Source organism: Protopterus annectens, chromosome 8.part0 (assembly GCF_019279795.1).
Source record: "Protopterus annectens isolate FY-2018-M chromosome 8.part0, PAN1.0, whole genome shotgun sequence".
Taxonomy (NCBI): domain Eukaryota; kingdom Metazoa; phylum Chordata; order Ceratodontiformes; family Protopteridae; genus Protopterus; species Protopterus annectens.
This window is the reverse complement of record NC_056741.1, coordinates 926,187,945-926,211,101: the sequence shown is the minus strand read 5'-3', so window position 1 is coordinate 926,211,101 and position 23,157 is coordinate 926,187,945. Positions and strand designations below refer to the sequence as shown.

Below are 23,157 nucleotides of genomic sequence, written 5' to 3'. Positions count from 1 at the left end.
GTAGGGGTGTTGTTCAGTTCAGCTGGTACATTGGGAAAAATGCTAGAAGTAATATTTAGGAGGGTTTTGATTCTTTATTGTTTCCTTCAAGTTTGACATTAAGGTTAAAACAAGCAAGCATTTGTGTTATTACAGAAACTAAAGCTGGCTGTGGCTTGTAACAGTACTTTTGCAGTGAACATATCTATATTCCCTATGCAGTACAGCTGAAAATGCACATACAGGGAAAAAAAGTATAAAGTTAAGTATCAAATGTGTATAAATGTAATAATAAATACATTTTGTTCTCTGTATTCTAGGCTGCTTCACATTTATGCTGCAAAAGGAATGAGGGAGTTTGCATATGCAGTAGCTGAGCTCCTACAGGAATATAACCAACTGGATATCAAGGAGCATCGTGGGAAGGTATGTAACTGTGACCATTCATAAGGCAAGCTGAATGTTTCTTTACACTTCTGTTTATATTAACTTAACACAGACCACCATCACTGTAGCAGAGCCTCTGTGAACATTCGATTTGTTAGTAGAAACATTTTGTTTCCATACAGAAAGATGCATTTGGTATCAATGTAAAAAAATATATCCCTGGAGCTGTTGTCATTAAACAGAATTGTTCTGTCATGTAAAATTCTGGTAAAGGGAACCTCTGCACAATCTCTGTAAAAATAATATTCTTTTCTCTTAACTGAGCTTCATTTGCATTAACCAGCTTAGGGAGCTTAGATAGAAGCTATTTCAGAGTCAAAATAAAGAATAATCTGCCTGAGGATTCTTGTATCAGCTTTAGAGTAAATCACTGCTCAGCCTTAAGACAACTCCTACATAGTAAGCTTTCTAAGCAATTTGACTCTGGTGATGGTCATTCTATCACTGCTTATCTTTTGTTTCTTTGGACAGCCTGTCCTGTAGAAAGCAGTAGATTACCCCTCTCACTTTTTTGAGCATGTAAGGTTTACTAGAGTGTCTATCAATGTCCCTGACTTCTGGCTTAATGGAGAGAATTCTAAGTACAGGTGACACTGGAAAATGTTTCTTTTTGCTGGAGAACATCCACTCTGATTCCCACCTGGGGTACATAATTGTCTTTATATATCTAAGTCTGTAGCTGAACTTATATACAACAAACCTCCTAAATATGTCTTAGAAAATTCTAGTCAGACCTGTTTGCCTACTAGGAAGACATTTCCCACTGTTCAGTGAAGGAAGATGTTTGATAAAGGTGAGTTATGGTCATACTGAAATGGGACCTACCAGTTGCTGATGTGGCATTACCTAACCAGAACTGTCCAATTTATTTCTCTGCTCTCTATCTATGTCCATATTCAACAGTTAAATGCTTACTACAGAAAAAAAAGTGTATGACATTGCTTGCCTGGTTTTTAAACTACTCTTAGGTGAAATCTGCCCTCCACTTGCTCACAGGTTTAGTAACATGCCTTACAATCTGATTCTCTCAGGACTTTCACACAAGCAGATTACAAAAGATGAGAGCACATGCACACAAACCACACACAGACACACATACTATTGGGAGAGCATAGATTATCCCAGTGGTGATGTAGGTGCCCACATCAACCACCAGAGATGAGTTTAGTCCTGGCTTACCTATTGTGTAAAGGAGGTACTGGGGATAAAAAAGTGTCACAATGGGAAAATGTTTTATCAAGATGCTTTTTCAGGTACCATGAAATTTATTTGAAATCTGACTTTCTGTATTTACTTTTTTTACTAAGTGTGTGTGTGTGTGTGTGTGTGTGTGTGTGTGTGTGTGTGTGTGTGTGTGTGTGTGTGTGTGTGTGTGTGTTTAATGGATTTGCAATGAAACACAGTGACAAATGGTTTATAGTGCTTATAGAAGTGATATAAATAATCAAGCAGGCAAACATAAATATATTTTTTCTTGCTATCACTTTAGACACCTTTACTAGTGGCCATAACTGCTAACCAACCAGATATTGTTAAAGATCTGATTTTACTTGGTGCTGATGTTAATATCTCTGACCAGAATGGACAGACAGCACTTCACCTTGCAGCTACTTATGGATTGTCCAGTATTATTGAGGTGAGTTAATCTATCAGTAGTTCAATCTAGCCAGAATTTGTGCATAACAATTGTTCAAAAAGTACAATTCAAATTGCAGTTTTCTCCATGTACTGCTTCTGCAACAAGAAAATTAGCTTCTAAATTTACATATATTAGCATGCATAATGTCTAAGTTAATTCAAAAATGAACTTTCCCCCCCGACTAGTAATTCCAATAATGTCAACCTTTTCTGTAACAGATGACTTAGAATACTTAAACTAACAGAAATGGGTGGTACAGCTCTTCAAAAAGTCAAATATCACAGAGTGGGGAAGTGTCAAGTCAATGGCAGTGTTTCTTCCAATTCCTGAATAAAATCTATGTCATTACTGGTGCAAATATTATTTGTGCAAACACCATTTTCCCAAAGAAAGAGGTATACTTGCATGAAACTCACACAGAAAGAGTGAAACTACATTGTATGGCACTCATGCAACAGGACCATTTTTAGAATTTGTTCACCATGCATTGTGTTGTTTCATCTTTGTTGAAACTGGTGTCTGGTGGAAGTTACAGCAATGGTTGTGTAGCTTATTGGACATTTAAGGTGTTACTTGATGGGGCATACCAAAAAGAAATAGACCACACACGTCTTTCTAAATACTGTATGACATAATGAACTTGAGGTTTATTCAGATACCTAAACGTCACTTAAAATGTCAAATAAATTCTCAGAGCAAGTTCCTTTATCAGATAAGGTGTTTTACCACTGCTATTTGCCACAATAATGCAGTTCCTATAAAAAGTGCCACTGCAATGCCTTTTGGAAATTAGAGGGATTGGAGAATCTTATTTTTGTCTTATGATTTTACTTTTTTTTCTAATATACTCTCTAATCACTTTCAGGTAAAAGTTTGAACTTTACAATTTTCTCTCTCATCAAAATATCTTTGTCTGGTTTAGGGTATTAATTCCACTGGAGCTGCTTTGAACATAGAAGCAAGAAATTTTGAAGGTAAGTTTGGTGAAATTATCAATCTTCTGGGTCTATCAACAGCAGAATGCAAAGTAAAATGAATATGACTGCAAGACATTTCTGATTATGGGTACTTAACGTTGTCTGTAAAATGAGGAGCATAGTTCTACAACATGACTGATGGGATAGGTTGTCAACCATTCTGAACTCAAAAATAGGAGCAAGGAGGTTGAACATGTTTAAATGTGCATTGAAGTATATAAAAAAATGCAGTGAAAAAGGAAGCCACTAGTATGGGTTATGAAAGGAAAATAAAACAGGTGCAATAAGGTGCTGAAGGATCACATCTGAGCTTTATGAAATGCTTTTTTGTATATGATTAATCAAGTTTTCTTATGATTTGATATCATAACTAGACATCCCACAATATTCTGTGCAGTAATAAGTGCTTTAATATAATAAGTTTCTAATGCTGCTATGATAATATACTCATAAATGGATATCATTATGTATTAAGAAGACTCCATATCAGTTCATCCAATTTCAGGTTTGGAAAGTGAGTTGATTATACAGAAGTACCTAATCTACACACAAACACACACACACACACACACACACACACACACACACACACACACACACACACACACACACACACACACACACACACACACACAATCCATGAAGGGGCTTCATCTCCCCTCTGTACTGTCTGACCTAGTCTGAAAAATACCAGCGTTACTGTGCCTTAGAGGAAAAAGGCAAACTTTGAATGCATTAGTGTTATTTTGTGACTGCACATGTCAGCTAACTGCAGTTTGTTGAACACATGGCTTTCCCATAAATGTTTTTCATTTATTCTGCAATTCCTTACAAAATCCAATGATCCATTAAAAGGCTTTGTGTGAATTATAGCCTATCTTGGCACTTATTGTCTGCAAGTCATTGAAGTTCATTTTGAATGAAGGCAGACTATTGCAGGTTATACATACACACACACACACACACACACACACACACACACACACACACACACACACACACACACACACACAAATGTGCGAGCGGACACAAACATATGCTGTTTCAGAGCATCCACATCTACAGGTAATTTAAAGGATCAGCAATTCTCCAATAGAACATCTTTGGTAAGGGATTAGGAAACTGGACATGTGATGAAAAGCCACATAGACAAAGGAAAGATATGCATACTCCCCAAAGAAGACACCTCAGGTGAGAACTAAAACAGAGAAAGAAAATACTGTGAGGCATTCATGCTGATTGTTGCATCTATATACACCCCTCAGTATCATTTTAGAATAGTTTAGTGCTGTGCATTATTTTAAACGGCAGTAGTACCCATTTCTTTGTGTAGGATGACTGACCATAATGGTCTGCCTTCAAGGAAGTAACATTTATGATTAGATCAGGCAATTATACATCTGTGTTTTTTATCCATTAGTTTTCTTATTATAAGACACTTAAACACTTGTTCAGTTATTCATTTATAAGGCAGATCTCACTTTCTATCTGTTTCAAAAGGTGAATACATTGTGCAAAACTATAATTATATCAGAAGAAATTAGTAAAAATATGACAATGTAACATCTTTATTGGTAGATTCTGTAATCAGGATTAATCTATTTTTAGGATCCATGACTTTGTACGGTTGTCATCAGTTACTGAATCATTGAAACAGACCAAGTATCATGCCATTCAAAAAACTTTCTAACCCATAAATTTCACTGGCATCACAGTTAACACTAATAAATTTAAAGAGTTGGGCATTGGCAGGTTTACACCAATGAATCATCACTGGATGAAAACAATTTGCTAATCTGAAACTAAGCTGTCCCTACTTTAATTACATTGTCACTACTTTTCCAGAATTGTATGTAGTTTGAATAAAACTGGCACATAAGAACATTAGTTTCTGCACTGACTTTTCAAAGTACTTTTTGCAGATGCACATAAAACTGAAAATCCCAAATGCACATATCACCACATTGCCAGCAGTGACTCGGCATTTGTTTTTGCCAAGAAACATGTGCCTGTGCACTCCTTGTAGGAGGAGGAGGTTGCAAACCATCACCCCTGACTACATCTCTGAGACTGCAGTGAAAGGTGAAGAAGAAGAAATATGTTATAGTCACCAAGGCTGTGTAACATCAGATTTAGGGTATGTTAGTGGGCTGGTAGGAGCACAGCCTCCCCTCAATCTGTTTGATGCAGAAGATATTGCCTGTTATGAATATTTGAAGTTTAATTTTAAGTTTTCCTCTCTATAGTAGAGATTTAGTTTAGATGATACCATGCTGTGTGTTTAAGATGTTGTGTTTGCTTGCCTTTAAAATGGAGAGCTATGTTACAACATTAGCCAAACACTCGGGCAGATTCCATAAGAATTGCTCTCATTGTAACTCTGTTTTGATTCTGAAAGACTTGCTCTCATTGTAAGTGGTCACTTGCATTGAATCAGGCCCTGTTTTTTATGAAAAATTTTGCATGTGATACACACACACACACACACACACACACACATATATATATATATATATATATATATATATATATATATATATATATACTTACAAATGAATTCTGCTTATGCAGATGGTTTGAATGTGTATTCTAAATCCTTTCATTAAAACCATGATAAGATAAAATAGATACTAAAGAGTGAAAGAGTTTACTTTGGTCTAATTGGAAACTAAAATATTCTAGAAAGTTTAGAGTCGCCTCAGAAATTATTGCTAGTCAAATATTTCCCTCTAGTTAAATATGGCATGAAATAGTGATAAATGTATCAAAATGTGGAAAAGGTATGGGAATGCTGAACATGGTTTTGGCTACTGCTTGAATATGGGGCATCACAATTGTTCATGCTAGTTAAATGACTGGTTTACTGAGTGATTAATGAGAACCATATATAACTTGTGAAATGGAACTGAACTGGGAGAGGGAGTAGAATGTGTTATTTATTAGTTCAGGTACATTTCTTTCCCAAAGTGAATCGAGGTAACTTTACCTGATACCAATTTCTAAACATGTAATTTGCATTTATAGTTTTCTTCAGAAATGGATTTATAAGTTATAAGTTATTATTGACAAGTATTTTCTAGTGTCATTTGCATTTGCTTTTTATGGAGAAACCATCTTTAGCTTCTCTACTGTACAACTGTTAACCCTTCTGTATATTTTTAGGTCTAACTCCCCTTCACTGTGCTGTTATTTCCCACAATTCCACCTTCAAAAAGCAACTGTCTATGCAGCAGCAGGTCATGGCCCATGAGAAAATGATATGCATACAGCTCCTGCTCCACATGGGTGCCAACATTTTCAGTCAGGTACATGATGTCAAATTTCCATTCAAGAAAAGTAATCAGCTTTCATAACTTGCATGTGCTATAGATAAAATATCTGACACAAACATGTTATGGCATAAGGTAGATACTAAATCTCTTAAACTGAGAAGCATCTGCAACATAAATAAAGTTAAACAGTGTTAACATTCATAACTTCTTATTGTGCTGCTATTTTTTGTTTTCTAGGCAAGAGTTATTGTACTTTTCCTTACAATAAAAAGGGAAAAGTAATGACTTACCTTATCCAAACTTAATACAGGTACAAGTCATTAATACACAGTGATTTTAAAAGCATTGTTTCTCTTACCTGTAGATTGTTTGAACTAGAACTTGCTTATATAACTTGGGAGAGGTGGGGATGTTAACATCCCACTATAACCATGGTAGAATTATTTTTAATGAGGAAATCAAGTCTTGAAAACCCATGGTTTCTATGAGTTATGAGTCAATTTGTTAAGATGCAATAATTCTTCGGGATGTTTAAAAAAATGTCATTGCTCTGGCTTCTCTAAAATATTTCTCTTTTGTTTTCCTGATGTCATAATGGCTTTTTTAATGAAAAAAATGTAAAAAGCATGTATTGAAAAGAAGATGATATAGTTTTGCAATTCATTTTCAAAATAATTACTGTGTTTACAGCACATTTTCAAAAACAAAACAAAAACTCTTTCTTTACTAGGAAATAAAGAGCAACAAGACTGTTTTACACTTGGCTGTTCAGGAGGGAAACCTGCCTCTTGTTAAATTCTTCCTCGAGCTTGAATTCCAAGACAAGCAAAAGTTTGTTAACCTGAAGGTAAGCCCAGTACTCCCTTATCTGTGTTAGTTTTGGTTCATGCTCTACATAAATCCAACTTTGAAAGACTTTGAAAGAGAGACCTTGTGCCTAGCACTTACTCATTCAGTTTACTTCATTACTTCACAGTTTTTAAAAGATTATCAAAAATGTATTATACTTAGCATTGCTCAACCTTTGTGGTGTTTTAACCAAAACTTAAATGCAAATGTGAAAAGTGAGTGCTGTGTTTTTGCATTCTTCTATGCTGAAACAACTTTCCAAATTACCAAATCTGCAATGCAGAATTCAAATTCTATAATGTAGAAATGTATGACAGCAGTGCAATAAGTAGATAGAAAAATAGTTTTCCTTCAGTAAAAATATTCAGGTGTTCTTTCATCAAGAGGAAATATTTGGATATTTGAATGAATCAGTAATTTAGGGATACAATTCCATTGCTCATTAAATTACTCTTAATTGTTTTTTTTTTGAAAATGTAAACCTTTATTTTAGCCTTTTGTACTGCTATATTTGACAGTGTAAACATTTACCAAACTGACTATCATCTTATGTTATAGCGATAGTGGCTGGAACTGTGTTTGTTTTTCTGTGTACTGCATGCTATTGTCTCACATACTACTACTGCTTTACTTAGGTGCATGTTATCCTTGTCATAAATATTGTTAATTTTCTCCTTGAATTTTGTGGCTGGAACTGTTTGTTTATTGAGTTCTGCATGCTATAGTTTCACCTATTACTGCTTTACTTAAGTGCATATTGCACGTGTTTCTAATGCAAACATAGCAAAGGCTATTTGTTAAGAATTACGCTGTGGTAGTGAAAACGGATAGCAGAACTGCATACTATATGTCTGCTTTTAGCCTGATTAGCTGCTTGTTTTTAAAACTATTCTAAGACTCCTAAACTTGGAATAGCAACTCATTACTTGTGATAAAATCTGTAAACAGAGCTGCTTACCATACGGCTGCTCTTAGCTTGCTTAGCTACCCGTTCTCCTAAGGACTGCTTTTACAAGGAAAACATACTTGATAGCTGTTTTCCAGCATCTTGATTAAATGTTTAACATCAAACAAGGACACAGCATTGTAGAAAACCTTAACAATTATTACCTGCATCATAGTCTGATTGCAAGAGTACTCTATAAAGCTAGTGATACATTTGAACTGTTTGTTGACCATGTATGTAACTAAGAAGCATATACTGTGCTTCATAGCGGTACAGAGCTCTTGTATTGCCATATATTGCATAGTTTAAGTGACAGTGTTATGCCTGCTTGACTGGTAGCTAGTTATTAGTGCTGATAAGGTCTTTTTCATAATAAATGTTTTCTTTCTAGGTATTCCCCCTCAAACTACTCCACTATAAGATACCCTGACTGAAAGGACGTTATCCTGCAAACCTTTACCTGCTACAAGTCTTTGAAGTCCAACATGCAATTTGAATACGGTTAATACCATAACATGTACTAGTACCTTAACACTCTACCTTTTTTCCTTTTTCATGCTACCCTGGGTCTAAAGGCACCTCTAGGCTCCCTCCATATTGTGTAACCTAGCTAGATTTTCCCCAAGGATCTTACCTCTTTAACCTACAAATCTACCCTGCACACAGTAATTTCATCCGGCTCCCCTGCACACAGCCCATAAAATATACCCTGCAGCTCTTAATTAATCTCTACAAGGGGACAATCTATAGCTTAAAAATAGCCCATAAATTTGGTGTAAAAATAAACCAGTAAAATACAATCAAAAAGATATATTTCAAGTGAAATCAAACTAGTACAATACAGCCAAAAAGGTACAGTTGGTGTAAACAGAAACAAGTGAAAAGATACATTTGGTGTACAAAGAAAAGAAAGAAGTAAGCCCATGGATATAATTGGAGTTAGTATTAGCCTCGCTCGACCTCACGGCGCTCGGGCTCACTCCACTCCCCTCCCTGCTCCCTATTCCCACCCACCCCCACTAGTGCTACATTTCAACTAAACTTAGCCACTCCCATCAAGCTAACCAGCAATCACTAAATCAGCCCCACCCCTGTACCCATGTCCTTCTCTTCCACTATTCCACATCCTGTAAAACACAGTCTTCCATCTAACTACATTACAATCACAAACAACACTTCTCATCATCCACCACACCCACCCCATCTCAAGCAGATCTCTCACTCATGAACAAACCCAATGAAACCATGCCCAAACTACCCAAAGCCACATACATACATACACATCTTACTATTGCTCCTAGGTGTATCCACCCTCCTACTACTAACTTCTATCACCAACCGCCAAAAAAATATTTTATCCACATACCAAGAAAAACTACTTCCACTAACATTATTACAACACACCCTTTTACTCAACTAGTCCCATACCACTACCAAACCTTCTTTATTCACCACTATGCACACAGATTACAGCCATCACACTACCACTCCCAAACAACTATAAAGAACTTTAAGACCCTAAACAAACTACTCAAACTCTATTTTTACCTCAGAACCCAACTCATTACCTGCAGTGATATACACCTAAACCCAGGTCCACAAAATCTAGGAGCCCCAACCCTCAACCTGAATGATACCCTACTCCACCGAGACAAATCCACGCTTCTCATTTTAAATTTAAATGTCAGAAGTATACTAAACAAAGTCCATGACCTTCATGCACTACTCTCCTTTTATCAACCTGAGATAGTCATACTAACAGAGACTTGGCTTAAACCTGGCAACCACAACAACAAAGTCACTCCACCAGGTTACAATATAATTCATAGTGATATAATAGGTAAAAAAGGGGGGGTTGCTATAGTGTATAAATCTCACCTCATCCTTGAGAAAGTAGACATAACAATCCCAGACCTCGATAAATTTGAACTCACTCTAACAAAACTAAAACTTAATGATAGTAAACACATCCACATCATAGGATGCTACATCCCTCCAGGCAACAATACCCCATTACAGAAAAACTCCTAGAATCGATATCTAACTCCCTCCCCCAGGAAAGCATAGTATTAGGAGACCTTAATACTGACTGGCAAAACTGTTCCAGTCATAACCTACTCTCCCATATTAATCTACATGGCCTAAACCAACTCATCACTTCCCCTACAAGAACAGACAAGGAAACCAAACACCAATCCACTCTAGATTGGATACTTGTATCACACCCATCACTGATATCCCTAACAGGGTGTCTACCAGACCAAGCCACATTCTTACTCAGATCAAAATCACCACAACTGACCCAAATATCTACACACCTAATTAGAAACAAAAAACACTTTAACTGCTCCAACTTTATAAACGACCTAAAAATGTGCAACTGGACCCCCCTAAAAAACCTACCTCTTAATAAAGCTGTACTGTATTTCAATACTACCTGCTTAAACACCCTTAACCATCATGTCTCCTCCAGAACAACAGGAATTAAAACTAAATGTGCCCCCTTGTTAACCCCAGACACAAAATCCCTCCTCAAAAAAAGAAACAAGGCCTGGACCAACTACCTCAACAGTAAATCCCAATTGAACGAACAAATATACGTTGAACTACGTAACAAAGCCAAAAAACTCACCAAAACAGACAAAACATCTTACTACCAAAAGTTACAGGATAAGCACAGGAACAACCCACCAACATTTTGGGCAGAAATTAACTCTATTCTACAACCAGGTGAAACAACTACCCCAACCCCAAAAATAGATAACAACCAAGAAGACATCCCCCACTCAGTTTAATAAATACTTTACAGAAACCATCCAGACACTTGCAAACAACCAACCCTATGACAACATCCCAACCCTGCAAATCCACCCCCCACCCCCAACTAACAATTGCCCCAAGTTCAGCTTCCACCCAGAACCAACCAAATCCATTGAAAAACTACTCCGCAAGCTCAAACCAACATCTTTAGCTGCAGATAAATTGCCCACTGAATACCTTCATCTGGCTGCAGAAGCCATATCATATCCTGTCTCCATCCTAATTAACAGATCCATCTCCGAGTGTATAGTATCCAAGCTATGGAAAATATCACATATCATCCCGTTACATAAAGGGGGAACCTCCCTGGAACTCAATAACTACTGCCCTATAGCCATACTACCCCCTTTATCTAAAATTTTAGAGAGGGTAATACACAAGCAACTAATGAAATGTCTCCTAGAAAATAATCTAATAGAAACACAACAACATGGCTTTAGACCCTTCCATGGCACCACCACCACAGAACAGAATTTACCAACATTGTCAATACTCACAGAAGCAATGGACTCCTTGTATCTGCCACCTTCCTTGGCTTGTCCAAAGCATTCACTATGGTTAACCACAATAAACTCCTCCTTTCACTAGCTACTCTAAACCTTATCACCCCTGCCATCTCCTGGTTCACAAACTACCTAGAGTAAAGGAAACAAACTGTTATGTGGCAAAACCAACTCTCCCCCTCCCTAACAGTTTCCCTAGGAGTACCCCAAGGCTCCATCCTGAGGCCACTTCTTTTTAAACTCTTCACCAATCACCTCCCAAACAGTATTCCTAAAGCCTCAATAGTGCAATATGCAAATTATACCACAATAATATGTGCAGCCAAATCAATTGACATCCTTCACTCCCTAACACAAGAATGCTTTTTCCTAGCAGAAACTTGGATTACAAACCAAAGGCTCATTCTGAACCTAAGTAAAACAAAGCTAGTACTCTCTAGCTCCCACAGAGCCACACCTCCCACTGACCCTTTCTTCATCTCCTCCTTTAACAAGACCACAATCACCCCCACAAATCATACCAAACTCTTAGGGGTTGAAATAGATAATCACCTTGGATTTGACCTACATATTTCTATAACCATAAAAAAGTACATAAAAAACTTGGCCTAATGTATCACAATAAAAAATTCCTCACTGACCACTCCAAAACTACAATAATGAGGACTCACCTACTATCCTATCCACCCTACTTTATGCTTCCCCCGTGCTTACAAATCTCCACAAATCCAACCTAAACAAACTTGATAGTTGTTATAATAAGATAGCCAAATTCGCTTCAACCTCTCCCATCAGAACACATCACTGTGATTGCCTAAAAAAACTCAGTTTGCTAGAACTACCACTACTACTTCAACTCAATCAACTATCACTAGCCCACAAAATAATACATAACTCTGAAAACACCCCAGCCTTACAAAATCATTTGCAACCCTATACAACTGCAAGGCCTTTGAGGTCTAACACACAAAACCTCCTCAAAGTAACCAATTATAACAATGAAGCTGGTAAGTCTGTCTACAGTCACTGTATAGCAAAAACATGGAACTCCCTTCCTGCCTACATAACTGACAACAAATCCTCATCACAGTTCAAGAAACTTGTTAAAACTCACTTTTTGACTAATCGACTGTGTGCCTGTATCCCCCTTGGCTAATGTCTCATTAGAACACTTCACCTAACTTAAGTAACTCTGCTAAGCCAACCAATAATAGTACTGTACCCACTTAGGACTGTTAATCTACTGCTCATCCCATCTCTCCAGGAGTTAGGGAAAACTACCCCAGCAATGTTCAGCTCTCCATAAGCAACTAAAACCAGGTGAAGACATATAGTAAATCAGTTTGTTATCCTTCTCAACTATAGCGAGCATCATCTGTTCTCTCAGAGCCTTATTCTACATCTGTCTGCTTTTACTCTAATAGTAAATATATTACAGGAATCCTAAACTTAGGAATATCTTCTAAAATGTGATATTATATTGTAGAGAACAAATGTATCCTATCTGTTAGTTAATATGTATGTAAAAGTCTCTTCTATGGAAATTGTATGGCAAAAGTCTGTCCTTAAAACTATGTCTTGTAAAAAAAATTGTTCGCTTGGAGCTTTTCTCCCCAGGCTTCCACTGAAAATGGACTTGTAATCCAGTTGGACTCTCCCGGTTAACAAACGTAAAATAAAATAAAAAAATAAATGAAACTAATAAATAATAATCAGGCTAAACATAAACTGATCAGCTGGCTTCACCTATAAGGCATCTTCTGGTTCAAAAAACTATTTTTTCTGAACACTTCTGAAAATATTTTCTTCCAGTCACCTCATGAAATTAATTACTCATACCACATACATTTAAATATGTAAAAAAATAATGCTGGAACAAAATCAATGTGATAAAACATATCATAAATAAAATTGTCCTCTAAGCTGAAAAATAAATACGTCAACAACTGGCATTGCGACTATTTATTAAACAAGCAACCAACATACTGTTAACACAATAAATTAACTTTGTAACCATGAAACATACATATTGTAAATTCTCACCATAAACCATTTGATGTAACCAAGTCCATTGTGGCTTTGTATTGAAAGGTTCAGATATGTACCACAAGCTGCCTCAGACCTATTTATCAATAAACATAAGTGGTCGACTCTCATCCCACACACTACTTGCCTTGTCCAGGTCTTAAACTTGAAAACATACATTGCCCATTTGAGGAGGCAGCTGAGAAACAACCAAGGGGGAAAGAAAAAGGGGGCAAAAACTGCAAAGCATCTGCCAGATGGAATAACAATGCCATTACCCCCTTCAGTGATCTCCACCAGAAATAACTGGAAAAATCACAAAATTTCCTGAGAAGATACATAATTTAAATATGTCCACATTAAATAGGTAAAAACCTAGATCATTCAGATGCACTCCATCAAAGCCATAAAAGTCTTTAGCTGGTTTAGCCACGTCTTTATGTTCTATCACCTGGAATCCAATTTGATTGGAAGGATGAGCCACCCTCTGGTTTATAAAACCTCTGGAGCTCCTGATAGTTGCCACCTTCCTGGCTCCAATCCAATGAATTGTAGGTGTGATCATAGACCAAAATAAAACCATTTGAGGGTATGGTGTATGGAGATTTTGAAGGTCAGACAAAATTCTTGCTAACAAAACCCTTTTGTAGGCCAACTAAGTCATTCCCCCCTAAATGAATAACTAAAGCCCAGGGTAAGCTTTGATGGACTAATATTTGGTGCCAACCTTCAAAAAAAAATGAAAACAGGAAAGCCCTGAAAAACTAAAATTCTGGATTGAAAGATGATTAAGTTCAAGTGAACCAGTATGTCCCATTGGCTGAGTTTGGAGAGCTCCTCTTCTGATGAAAGAGTGGCCCAAAATCCAGATAGCGTCCTTTCTTGTAATACAAGTTCATGGTGTTAACATCTTACGTAAGACAAAAAGGCCTTGGACAACCACCTCCACGTTATAAGGCAGAGTTAGCATCTAACAATTTGATAGGTCTGCCAAATGCAGACTTAAAAGCTAAGCCTGTCCTGTCCCCTTTTGGAACTAACTTGCTAAGCAGGGCAGGGCAGATGACCAAGGGTCTGATTTCCCAACCAAATCAGTTGGAATTTGTTAGGAATGACCACGTTGTCCCAACACAAGGAATTCAACAGTTCATTGATGCAAAAATTGCAGCATAAAGACAGGAAAACAATGTTGAACACACTGTAAATGAACATAAATCACCTGCTGTCAAAAAATCTTTAACAATAATGCCCAGTAGATGTCAACCTATCAGCTTTCTGCTGTCCTTTAAGGCCCTCTTAACATATAGCCATCCTTTAAGCATCCTGGATAGTAACTATGGTCCAAATAATCTGTAACCCCCAGAAAAAGGCCTATCCACCTTAAAGCTGCCAAATGAATCCTAAATGTGTTAAGAGCATCTGTGTACTAAAAATTGCATGAAAAAAGGTAAACCCCACTTTCTCTGATTTCTGGAAAAAGACCTATAAAAAAAGTTGAAGGATTGAACTGAAGATGAATATGCCCTTTTCATATTCATGGCCCATGAACTTGACACTGTAATGGTTACTGCCTAGCCAATGTAGAATTATGTCATCACAAATATGATAAACAATCATTCGATTCTTTCATTGTTGCTTTCTCAAAAACTACTACAGCTGGATGATATAGCTGACTGAGTGTATTTCATAACATCATGCACTCGCATTTGTGAACTTCAGATGATCTTGGAAAACTCCTCAATCTTCACTTAGTCAAAAAGGATAAAATAAGCATAAAACAAATATGTTTTGAAGGGGCATAAGCCTCCCTAAACCTGCATGTTGGGGACTGTGCCCCCAATACACCCTCCTAATTATATATACCAACTCCAAGATTGCTGTGTACTGGGGAAGGGGAAAACTCCCTGCTCCCCATTATTGTGATTTTGCACAGAAAAAAGCCAGCAATGGTCTGTCAACTGATTTTCAATCAGATTTTGTTCTGGGCAATGATTGTACCATTTGATTGCCACAGTGATATCCATCTGACTATACTGAATGGTACAGACGTTTTTATGGAAGTCTATACAACTAGTTTTTGTGATACTATGATCCTCAGAGGAAGCTGAATTGTCTGGTTCAGTTTGATACTTTAGCTTACAAAATGTGCACCACAAAACTGTGCGCGTGTGTGTGTGTATGTGTGTGTGTGTGTGTGTGTGTGTGTGTGTGTGTGTGTGTGTGTGTGTGTGTGTGTGTGTGTGTGTGTGTGTGTGTGTCTGTGTGTGTGAATGAATGTTTACATTTACTCTTTACTTTCATTCTAGATTCTTGCAGCTGAAAATCTGAGATTTCCATCAAAAGTAAAAACAAACATGCAGTTTGAGAAAAGCAATTATTTTCTTAGTTGAAGAAAAATTCCCATTCTGCCCTGTAAGGAAATGACATCAGCATGGCCCCGTCTGAGTCACTGCGTACTTAAACCCTTTTTACTTACTCATCTACCCACATGTTTTAGAAAGCAGTAGAAATTACTTAAGACATTGAAAGACAGCAAAGGATTGTGAATATTTTTATTCCTGGATTCCTTCATGTTGGTTTTAGCAGTTTCATGCCTTTTGTATGGCTGCTTAATTATCTTTATGCCTCAGACTAGAAGAGATTCACAAACCAAACCTGGTAATATGCATTAATTCCTATTATTTGATGCTAAATATCTGTCACACTTCGATGCAGACTACATATGGGATCCACTACAAAAGTCTACAGAGGCTTAATTTAATATTTAGATTGTACCATGCAAATTCAAGGATGACGTTTCTTCACAAGAATGCAGAAATACAGTTTGGCCAACATTCTGCAATACATTCATATCAACAATACAGCATGAAGCTGCTGTATGAACACACACATATACAAAGAATGGACAGTTACAGGGATATACATGGAGATACTGCACTGAAATACATTCCATCACTTTACTGGTCTACTACATTGTTTTGCTATTAAAGTCTGAAAACTCAGAAAGTTCTAAAATATAGTTACTCCTATATGTGCCTTTTGAGGGCCTGATCTGTTATAGTGTGTTCTTAAGCCTCCGTTTAGACCTATTATGGCTGCACAGGGGTTTAAAACCTACCCCTTTGCAAATGCAATAGATAGATATTTGAAACCTGTTCAACAACAGAACACACATATGCTTAGAGATTCCTGGGATTTTTTAGGAACACTAAAATCACATTTATGGGACAAGGACTTATATTTTTTGACCATCTATGTTCTTTTTTCTAGCATCTTACAGGGGATGGGCTTAAAACTTTTTCACAAAGATTGATTTAAATCAATTTTTTTATCAGCTACCAACATTATAACTATCATGGATTTTATGGAAATTGTGCTTTGTAACAATTATATTTATTTCGAAGGAGAAAATTTTAAACAGATTAAAGGCATCACAATGGGGGCTGCATGTGCCCCGATTTTTGCAAATATGACGATGTTGTCATGAGATAAAAGTTCTTTACTCTGAATTTTATAGTTATCGTAAACTTTATTTGCACTATTTGGATGATATTTTTATTATTTGGAATGGGACAGAGTATATGAATAATGACTTTTTACAGTACTTAAACATTACAACTGAAATTTTGAGGTTTACGCATCAAGTTGGTTTGGGTAGTGTTAATTTTTTGGATACTACTATTTATAAAAATGATGTGGGTTTTTCATCTACAATTTACACGTTTTCAAATGCATATTTATACTTTAGTAGTTGCCATTCTTTTTCCCAGAAAAGAAGCCTTGTTATGAGCCAGTTCATTAGACTAGCTAGAATGGCATCCAACAAGAATAACTTTGATAGGGAGAAGAGTGTTTTGGGGGATATGTTTCTTGATAGAGATTACTCTAGGTCCATTATTAAGGGAATAAGTAATGATATTTCAGGAGGTTGGGGTAAAACAATACACCCCCCCCTCAGCATTGGTTTGAACAAACAGGTTTCAGAGAATGGAAACAATGTCCCCTTTGGAATAAGTAGGGATATTATTGATCAGTTTGATCCATTGTTATCCAATACTTTCTTATCCAAAGGTGGTCAGACCTTAAAAGATAGTATAGATTAATTTCAATGGGCATTAGTTTTACAGTATAATGTGGACTCGCATATAGCAAAGGAAGTATCATGGGAGGAATTGGAGCATTCTTTGATCTAATAGAGCTATTTCTAGCATCGTTGGGTACGCACCTTACTTTGTTTATAAAACAGCAAGAAATATTAGGAATTAAGCTGAAACTTATTCAAATTACAATGACATCACCATTAAGGAAGGTACTACCAAGTATGGTATGTGTAACCAGTGTAGATATATTTGTGAGGATGTGACTTTGTGTTAATAACAGTTTAAAATCTATATTACATTCAGTTAAAGGAAACTGCAATAGGAAAGGGCTGATTTATTTTGCCCCTTGCATTGCATGTCCTGCCTTTTATGTTGACAAGACAGAACAGGCCCTCAAAAGGTGCATTTACAAGCATAATTTTGATATTTTGAAAAGTAGTGCCAACAGTGTGCGATGCAGGCATTCAGTTATTTGTGCAGCCTTCAAGCAATTTTCTTTTGTTATTTTGTATGGTATATAGCCCAATAATCTGTGTGGTTCATGGGAAAATAAAATAGAATATAAAGAGTTGCAATGGCAACTCAACTTGCATGCCAGTGAACTGCTGGGATTGAAAGATTATATTTCTTTATTATCGGTATTAAACAGATGGTGGCAAAGTTATGATTTCTGGGTTGCCTTTCCATGATTATGCTGTTATAGTATGTAACAATTAACATGTTATAGTATGTAACAATTAACATGTTATAGTATGTAACAATTAACATGTTATAGTATGTAACAATTAACATGTTATAGTATGTAACAATTAACATGTTATAGTATGTAACAATTAACATGTTATAGTATGTAACAATTTGTAGTGATGTTTCTAACTTTGTAATGCATTAACTCTTAAGCTTTTAACATTGGTGTTTAAGTACCTGCTATGTTAAATGCCTTTTGGTGTCATTTAGCAGCCATTTTTCAAGAAATGATGCATGGTAGTTTTTATTAACTGCTTACTATTACTAATTGAAGCATGTGTATTTCTTTAAGTAAGTTGGCAGCTAGGTTTAATTAACTGGGTTTAGTTAACTGTGTGCTATTTCTAATTGATTTTAGTTTTATGGGGTTGGCCTTACTGATTGTATGACCTGTGTAAGAGTTTTTAAACTTGCTGGTACTTGCTTGTATTTTTGTTCTGATGAAGTCCACTTGTATTATATGGATGAAAGCTATTGCTCAACAAATGTGACTTGGTAATCCTTTGGTTACTTCTCAGAGGAACCTTATATTTTAAATTACATCTTTCGTCCCTGCTTTGTCTGTGCACAGATTTTTGGTAATTGTGCTGTGAAATATATCAAAGTAGCCATACAAGCAAAGCAGATTCCTCTTGTTTTCACTACTGTAGATGTCTCTTCTTCTGACTGTAGTTAGGTTACAGTGAAAATTGCTTTTAGTTTATTCAGCCAAAGTAAAAATGGCTGTGTTGGAGGTGGTGATCAGGTTAGCAACTACTTCCCGACTTAATGTCCAAGCCAACTCAGAGTAATGGTGAAAATCCTTTATGAACTTTCCTCAATCTTCTTTCAACTATTATTACAACTGAAATTTACTTCAGTTGAGTGATCTATTTCCTTAAAAATATATTCAAGTACTAAGAAACTTTGCAGGCTAAGAGTGACTTGTAAAATATGAATCACTCACTGGTGAGCACTTCACAAGGACTTCCCTATAGTCAAACAGAGAAAAATTCACTTACCAAAATTCCTTGTTGCTACATGAAAACTCAGAGTCTTGTAATTTTACATCAGACTGAAAACAAACCACACTCAACAGAAATAATAGCTTGTCTCCACTGATGATTGATAGCACATCATCCAAGTAAATTTTATTTTATCCTAAATCAGAATAAGAATATTCTTAATTATACACATTAATAAGGATCATACTACAGCAAACTATGCACAGTTGCTAGGAGGGCAGTGAGTGAACAGCTAGATTTGAATAGCATGCAATGTATAACCTACAATTTGTACATAGATAGACAGATAGATATAAAAACACCTGTAATACACTAGTGAAGTGAGTGTATGGGCATAGTAGGAGAGCATGGACAAAGCTCACATATTAGCAGCATTTGTAACCTGTAGTATAAGGAAATGTCTAAGACACAACATAGCAAGCTATGTGTCCTGCACAGTAAATGCATCATGTCAAATTTGGGCATGGAAAATTGCATTAAAGAACAAGGCATGGGTTACTATAACACTGTAGTCTATGTGGCCACATGTCTCATAAGTGTAAGGGTTGAAGTGTAATCAGGGTTCTTTCTATACTATAGTGACACCCAGTTTGCATAGAGTTACACTTGGTGTCACAGGCTACATGGTATAGGAGGTCAGAGCCTGTCTACTGCCCTATTAACGCAGGTTCTGTTACCAGTCCAAGCACCAGAGGAGGCTGCCATGGAAGACAGGAAAGAGGAGGCTAAACTTACTTAATCACTGCTGAAGACTAGAGACATACCGTGAGTCAAACCCTTAATATGAGCACAAGGTTGCCTGACAGACAACATCACACTCAAAGGTGGAGCTTAATTTCAAGCTGTCCTCATTGCATGCTCACACTTGAAGTACTTAGGTGTGAAGCCAGTGAGTGTGGTGGGATACAAAAATAAATGCATTTTCAGATGTTTCCCTTTGCTCTTCTAGAACATATCTACATATGCTTTAAGTCTGCATCCTCTCATTTACTTTCCTCTTCTAGAATAGTTAAGTTGTATGTCGTATACAGAACCTTCTCTTCCTGAGAATGCCATTCATCCTTATTTTGCTTTTCTCACTACTTAGCTACCAAAGAATTAAGTCATTTTCACCTTAGCTCTTTTAGGTTCATAAGTCAGAAACCATTGCTAGGACATCTGAAAGACTTGTGGAACCCTTCATAACTTCATTATCAGTCCAGTGTGCTTGCCTTCATATGATACAGCTTTACCTCTTTTTTATTAGTTTACATTTCATGCAGTGAACCATTCAGTGTTTCTCAATGATTTAACCATTTTGCCACCAGAAGTGTTCATTCTGCTGTACAATATTAAGTCTGATGTTACCACTGCAGTAATAAATTCCTAAAGCATGTCATGTGCATTCATTACATTATCTTTCATTACCTAGTAAAAGCGTTCCACTTAATGATAACAGATCACCACTAAATTACTTAATGTTGAATATGTGGTTACTTTAAAACTTTATTTAGCATCATAGTTGAAGTATATTACTAAAAATGCTTCTTACTTGCATTACATGTTGATCTTCTTTTAATCTTTCCTTCTTATTTCACCAGGCACATGGAAATACAGCACTGCATATGGCTGCTGGCCTCCACAATGATGATAACCAGGAACAAATTATCAGACTGCTACTCGCTCATGGGGCAGATGTTAGTATTCGAAATCTGGAGAATGACCAAGCCGTGCATCTGCTGCAACCTGGAGAGAAAGGAGAGAGGGTACATACACATACTTTCAAAGATATTGCTTAGGATAAGCTAAACAGTGTGTGTGTGTGTGTGTGTGTGTGTGTGTGTGTGTGTGTGTGTGTGTGTGTGTGAGAGAGAGTGCGTGTGTGTGTGTGTTTATTCTTCTAGATATATGTATGCTCCTTGAAGAAATGTATTTCCTTTATTTTACTGAATCATTAAAACATATAAATTGGAGTTTTGGCCCATAGTGTATAAAATCCCTTCACAAGAAATATAATTTAGGTTCATGTGTAAGTTGTAGGCAATCAGTCTACAGCCATTATAACATTAGCCAATAAACCATATTCAAAAGTTCTCTCCTGCATTGAGGAGGGTAACAAAAGATAAACTGGGAAGCTATCCTTCCAAGTATCTCTATTTACATTAATGGTGTCAAGGCTCTGATGAGCATGTAGAGGGCAGTTATTCCAGCTGTAGATACACTGTAATATGACTTCTGGCTATCACCTAAGAAGTGAGACAGAGTTACCTTCCTCCCCAGGATGGGTGACTCGGTTTTGGCTGTTCACACCCACCCTTCCTATCTAGCCCCCACCACACACACACACACACACACACACACACACACACACACACACACACACACACACACACACACACACACACACAGACTGCCTATGCCAAAAACTGTGCCTGAGTTGGGTGGGTCACACTAAAGACTTCATTCCTCTGCATCACAGGGATGGGCACACATTTGCAAATTTCATATATTTCAATACCTTATTTAGAATTGCTTGTTAGACATTGTAATTAAACATCATGACACTTAATTTTTGTTCAAATTGCACATGATATTGAACAAAAAAGTTAATGGGATCTGTTGGAATACTACATTAAAATATTTGATTAAAGCCACTTCATCTTGATTTATGCAACATGAATTTCGGTTTAAGCATATAATTTTTAAGTGGTTGGTTTACAACAATTCATTGCTTTCCAAAAGCATTCATACATGAATACCATTCTAAAGATGTTACAACCAAACCTAATACAAATTTTCACAAATTAAAACATTGTTATTAATTGTGTAATTGTGCCATATGAATGATTAAATATTTTTGTTTATCCTTTTTCTGTTTTACTCATTCAGATAAAACATTTGCTGAAAAGAGGCAGAGCTATGACATCTTCAAGGCATCAGAATATATCCTTATAGGAGTTTACCAGACATGGACTGCTTTTTTAGTCCCTGCGTATATTCCCCCACTTGGTGGAAAAACATTGTACCTCCAAAAATGGAGCATTGGTTTCTTTAGCTTAATCCTCTGGACATGATTTCCTTTTTTTAAAATGTTATTTAAACAAATGGACAGAAACTAACTTATTCTATTTAATTTGCATCAACAAACTATTAATGTGAGGGGAAGAGACATCACTTTTTCACTAATGAGAATTTCTAAATATTTTTCACAAGTAAACATTATTTTTATGGATTACTAAAAGCAGTAATATAAATTATACATTTGTATAATAGTTTTGTATAATCTGTTTGGTGTCATTTTTAATTCTTAGTATAAGTTTTTGGCATTTCATTATTAAATGAGTAATTTACTGCTGCTGTAGTTTACAGCTTTAAAACCAGCTATCACCCCTAAAGATACTGGAATAAACTAAACTTCCTTGAAATGTTACCAAACTTGTAAACACAAAACTGAATGATTTAATTCAGAGTTAAAGAAAAAAATTGTATTTATATCTGGTGTAACACTGTTGTAGACTTTTTTTCTAAGTGTACACCTGAAACCAGTAATGCCAATTTTCTTCAGGCAGGAAACCATAGTTTAGGATACCGACCACGTCTACCACTTTTCCTCTACAGGATCATAGCTCATGACTATACTACTATCTACCAATCAACCCATTAATTCCTCTTTCCTGGTAGGTGAGAACCAGACCCCTCCAATCTGGAAGAGAGGTTTAACACCTATTTTGGGCATTACCAGAAGTCATAGTTCCTTCTTTACTGTGTAGAGAAGCAAGATTTAGATGGTTTGATGCAGACCAGTCTGTGGGATCCTCTGGACACCTCTCCTAAACCCCTAGCTCATACAGTAACTATCACAAGCAGTAT

General features: G+C 36.4%; 1 protein-coding gene across 1 annotated transcript in view; it reads left to right on the top strand.

Annotated features, from left to right (window-relative positions):
- Positions 1-22,480, top strand: part of NFKBID (NFKB inhibitor delta) — a 28,423-nt gene extending 5,943 nt beyond the window's left edge. The window contains exons 2-8 of the mRNA XM_044079035.1: positions 300-405; positions 1,916-2,062; positions 2,988-3,039; positions 6,205-6,347; positions 7,045-7,161; positions 20,889-21,053; positions 22,177-22,480. Of these exons, the coding sequence (XP_043934970.1) occupies positions 300-405; positions 1,916-2,062; positions 2,988-3,039; positions 6,205-6,347; positions 7,045-7,161; positions 20,889-21,053; positions 22,177-22,242 (796 nt within the window). The 3' untranslated portion in view covers positions 22,243-22,480. The remainder of the gene's footprint in view (positions 1-299; positions 406-1,915; positions 2,063-2,987; positions 3,040-6,204; positions 6,348-7,044; positions 7,162-20,888; positions 21,054-22,176) is intronic.
- Positions 22,481-23,157: the final 677 nt, after the last annotated feature.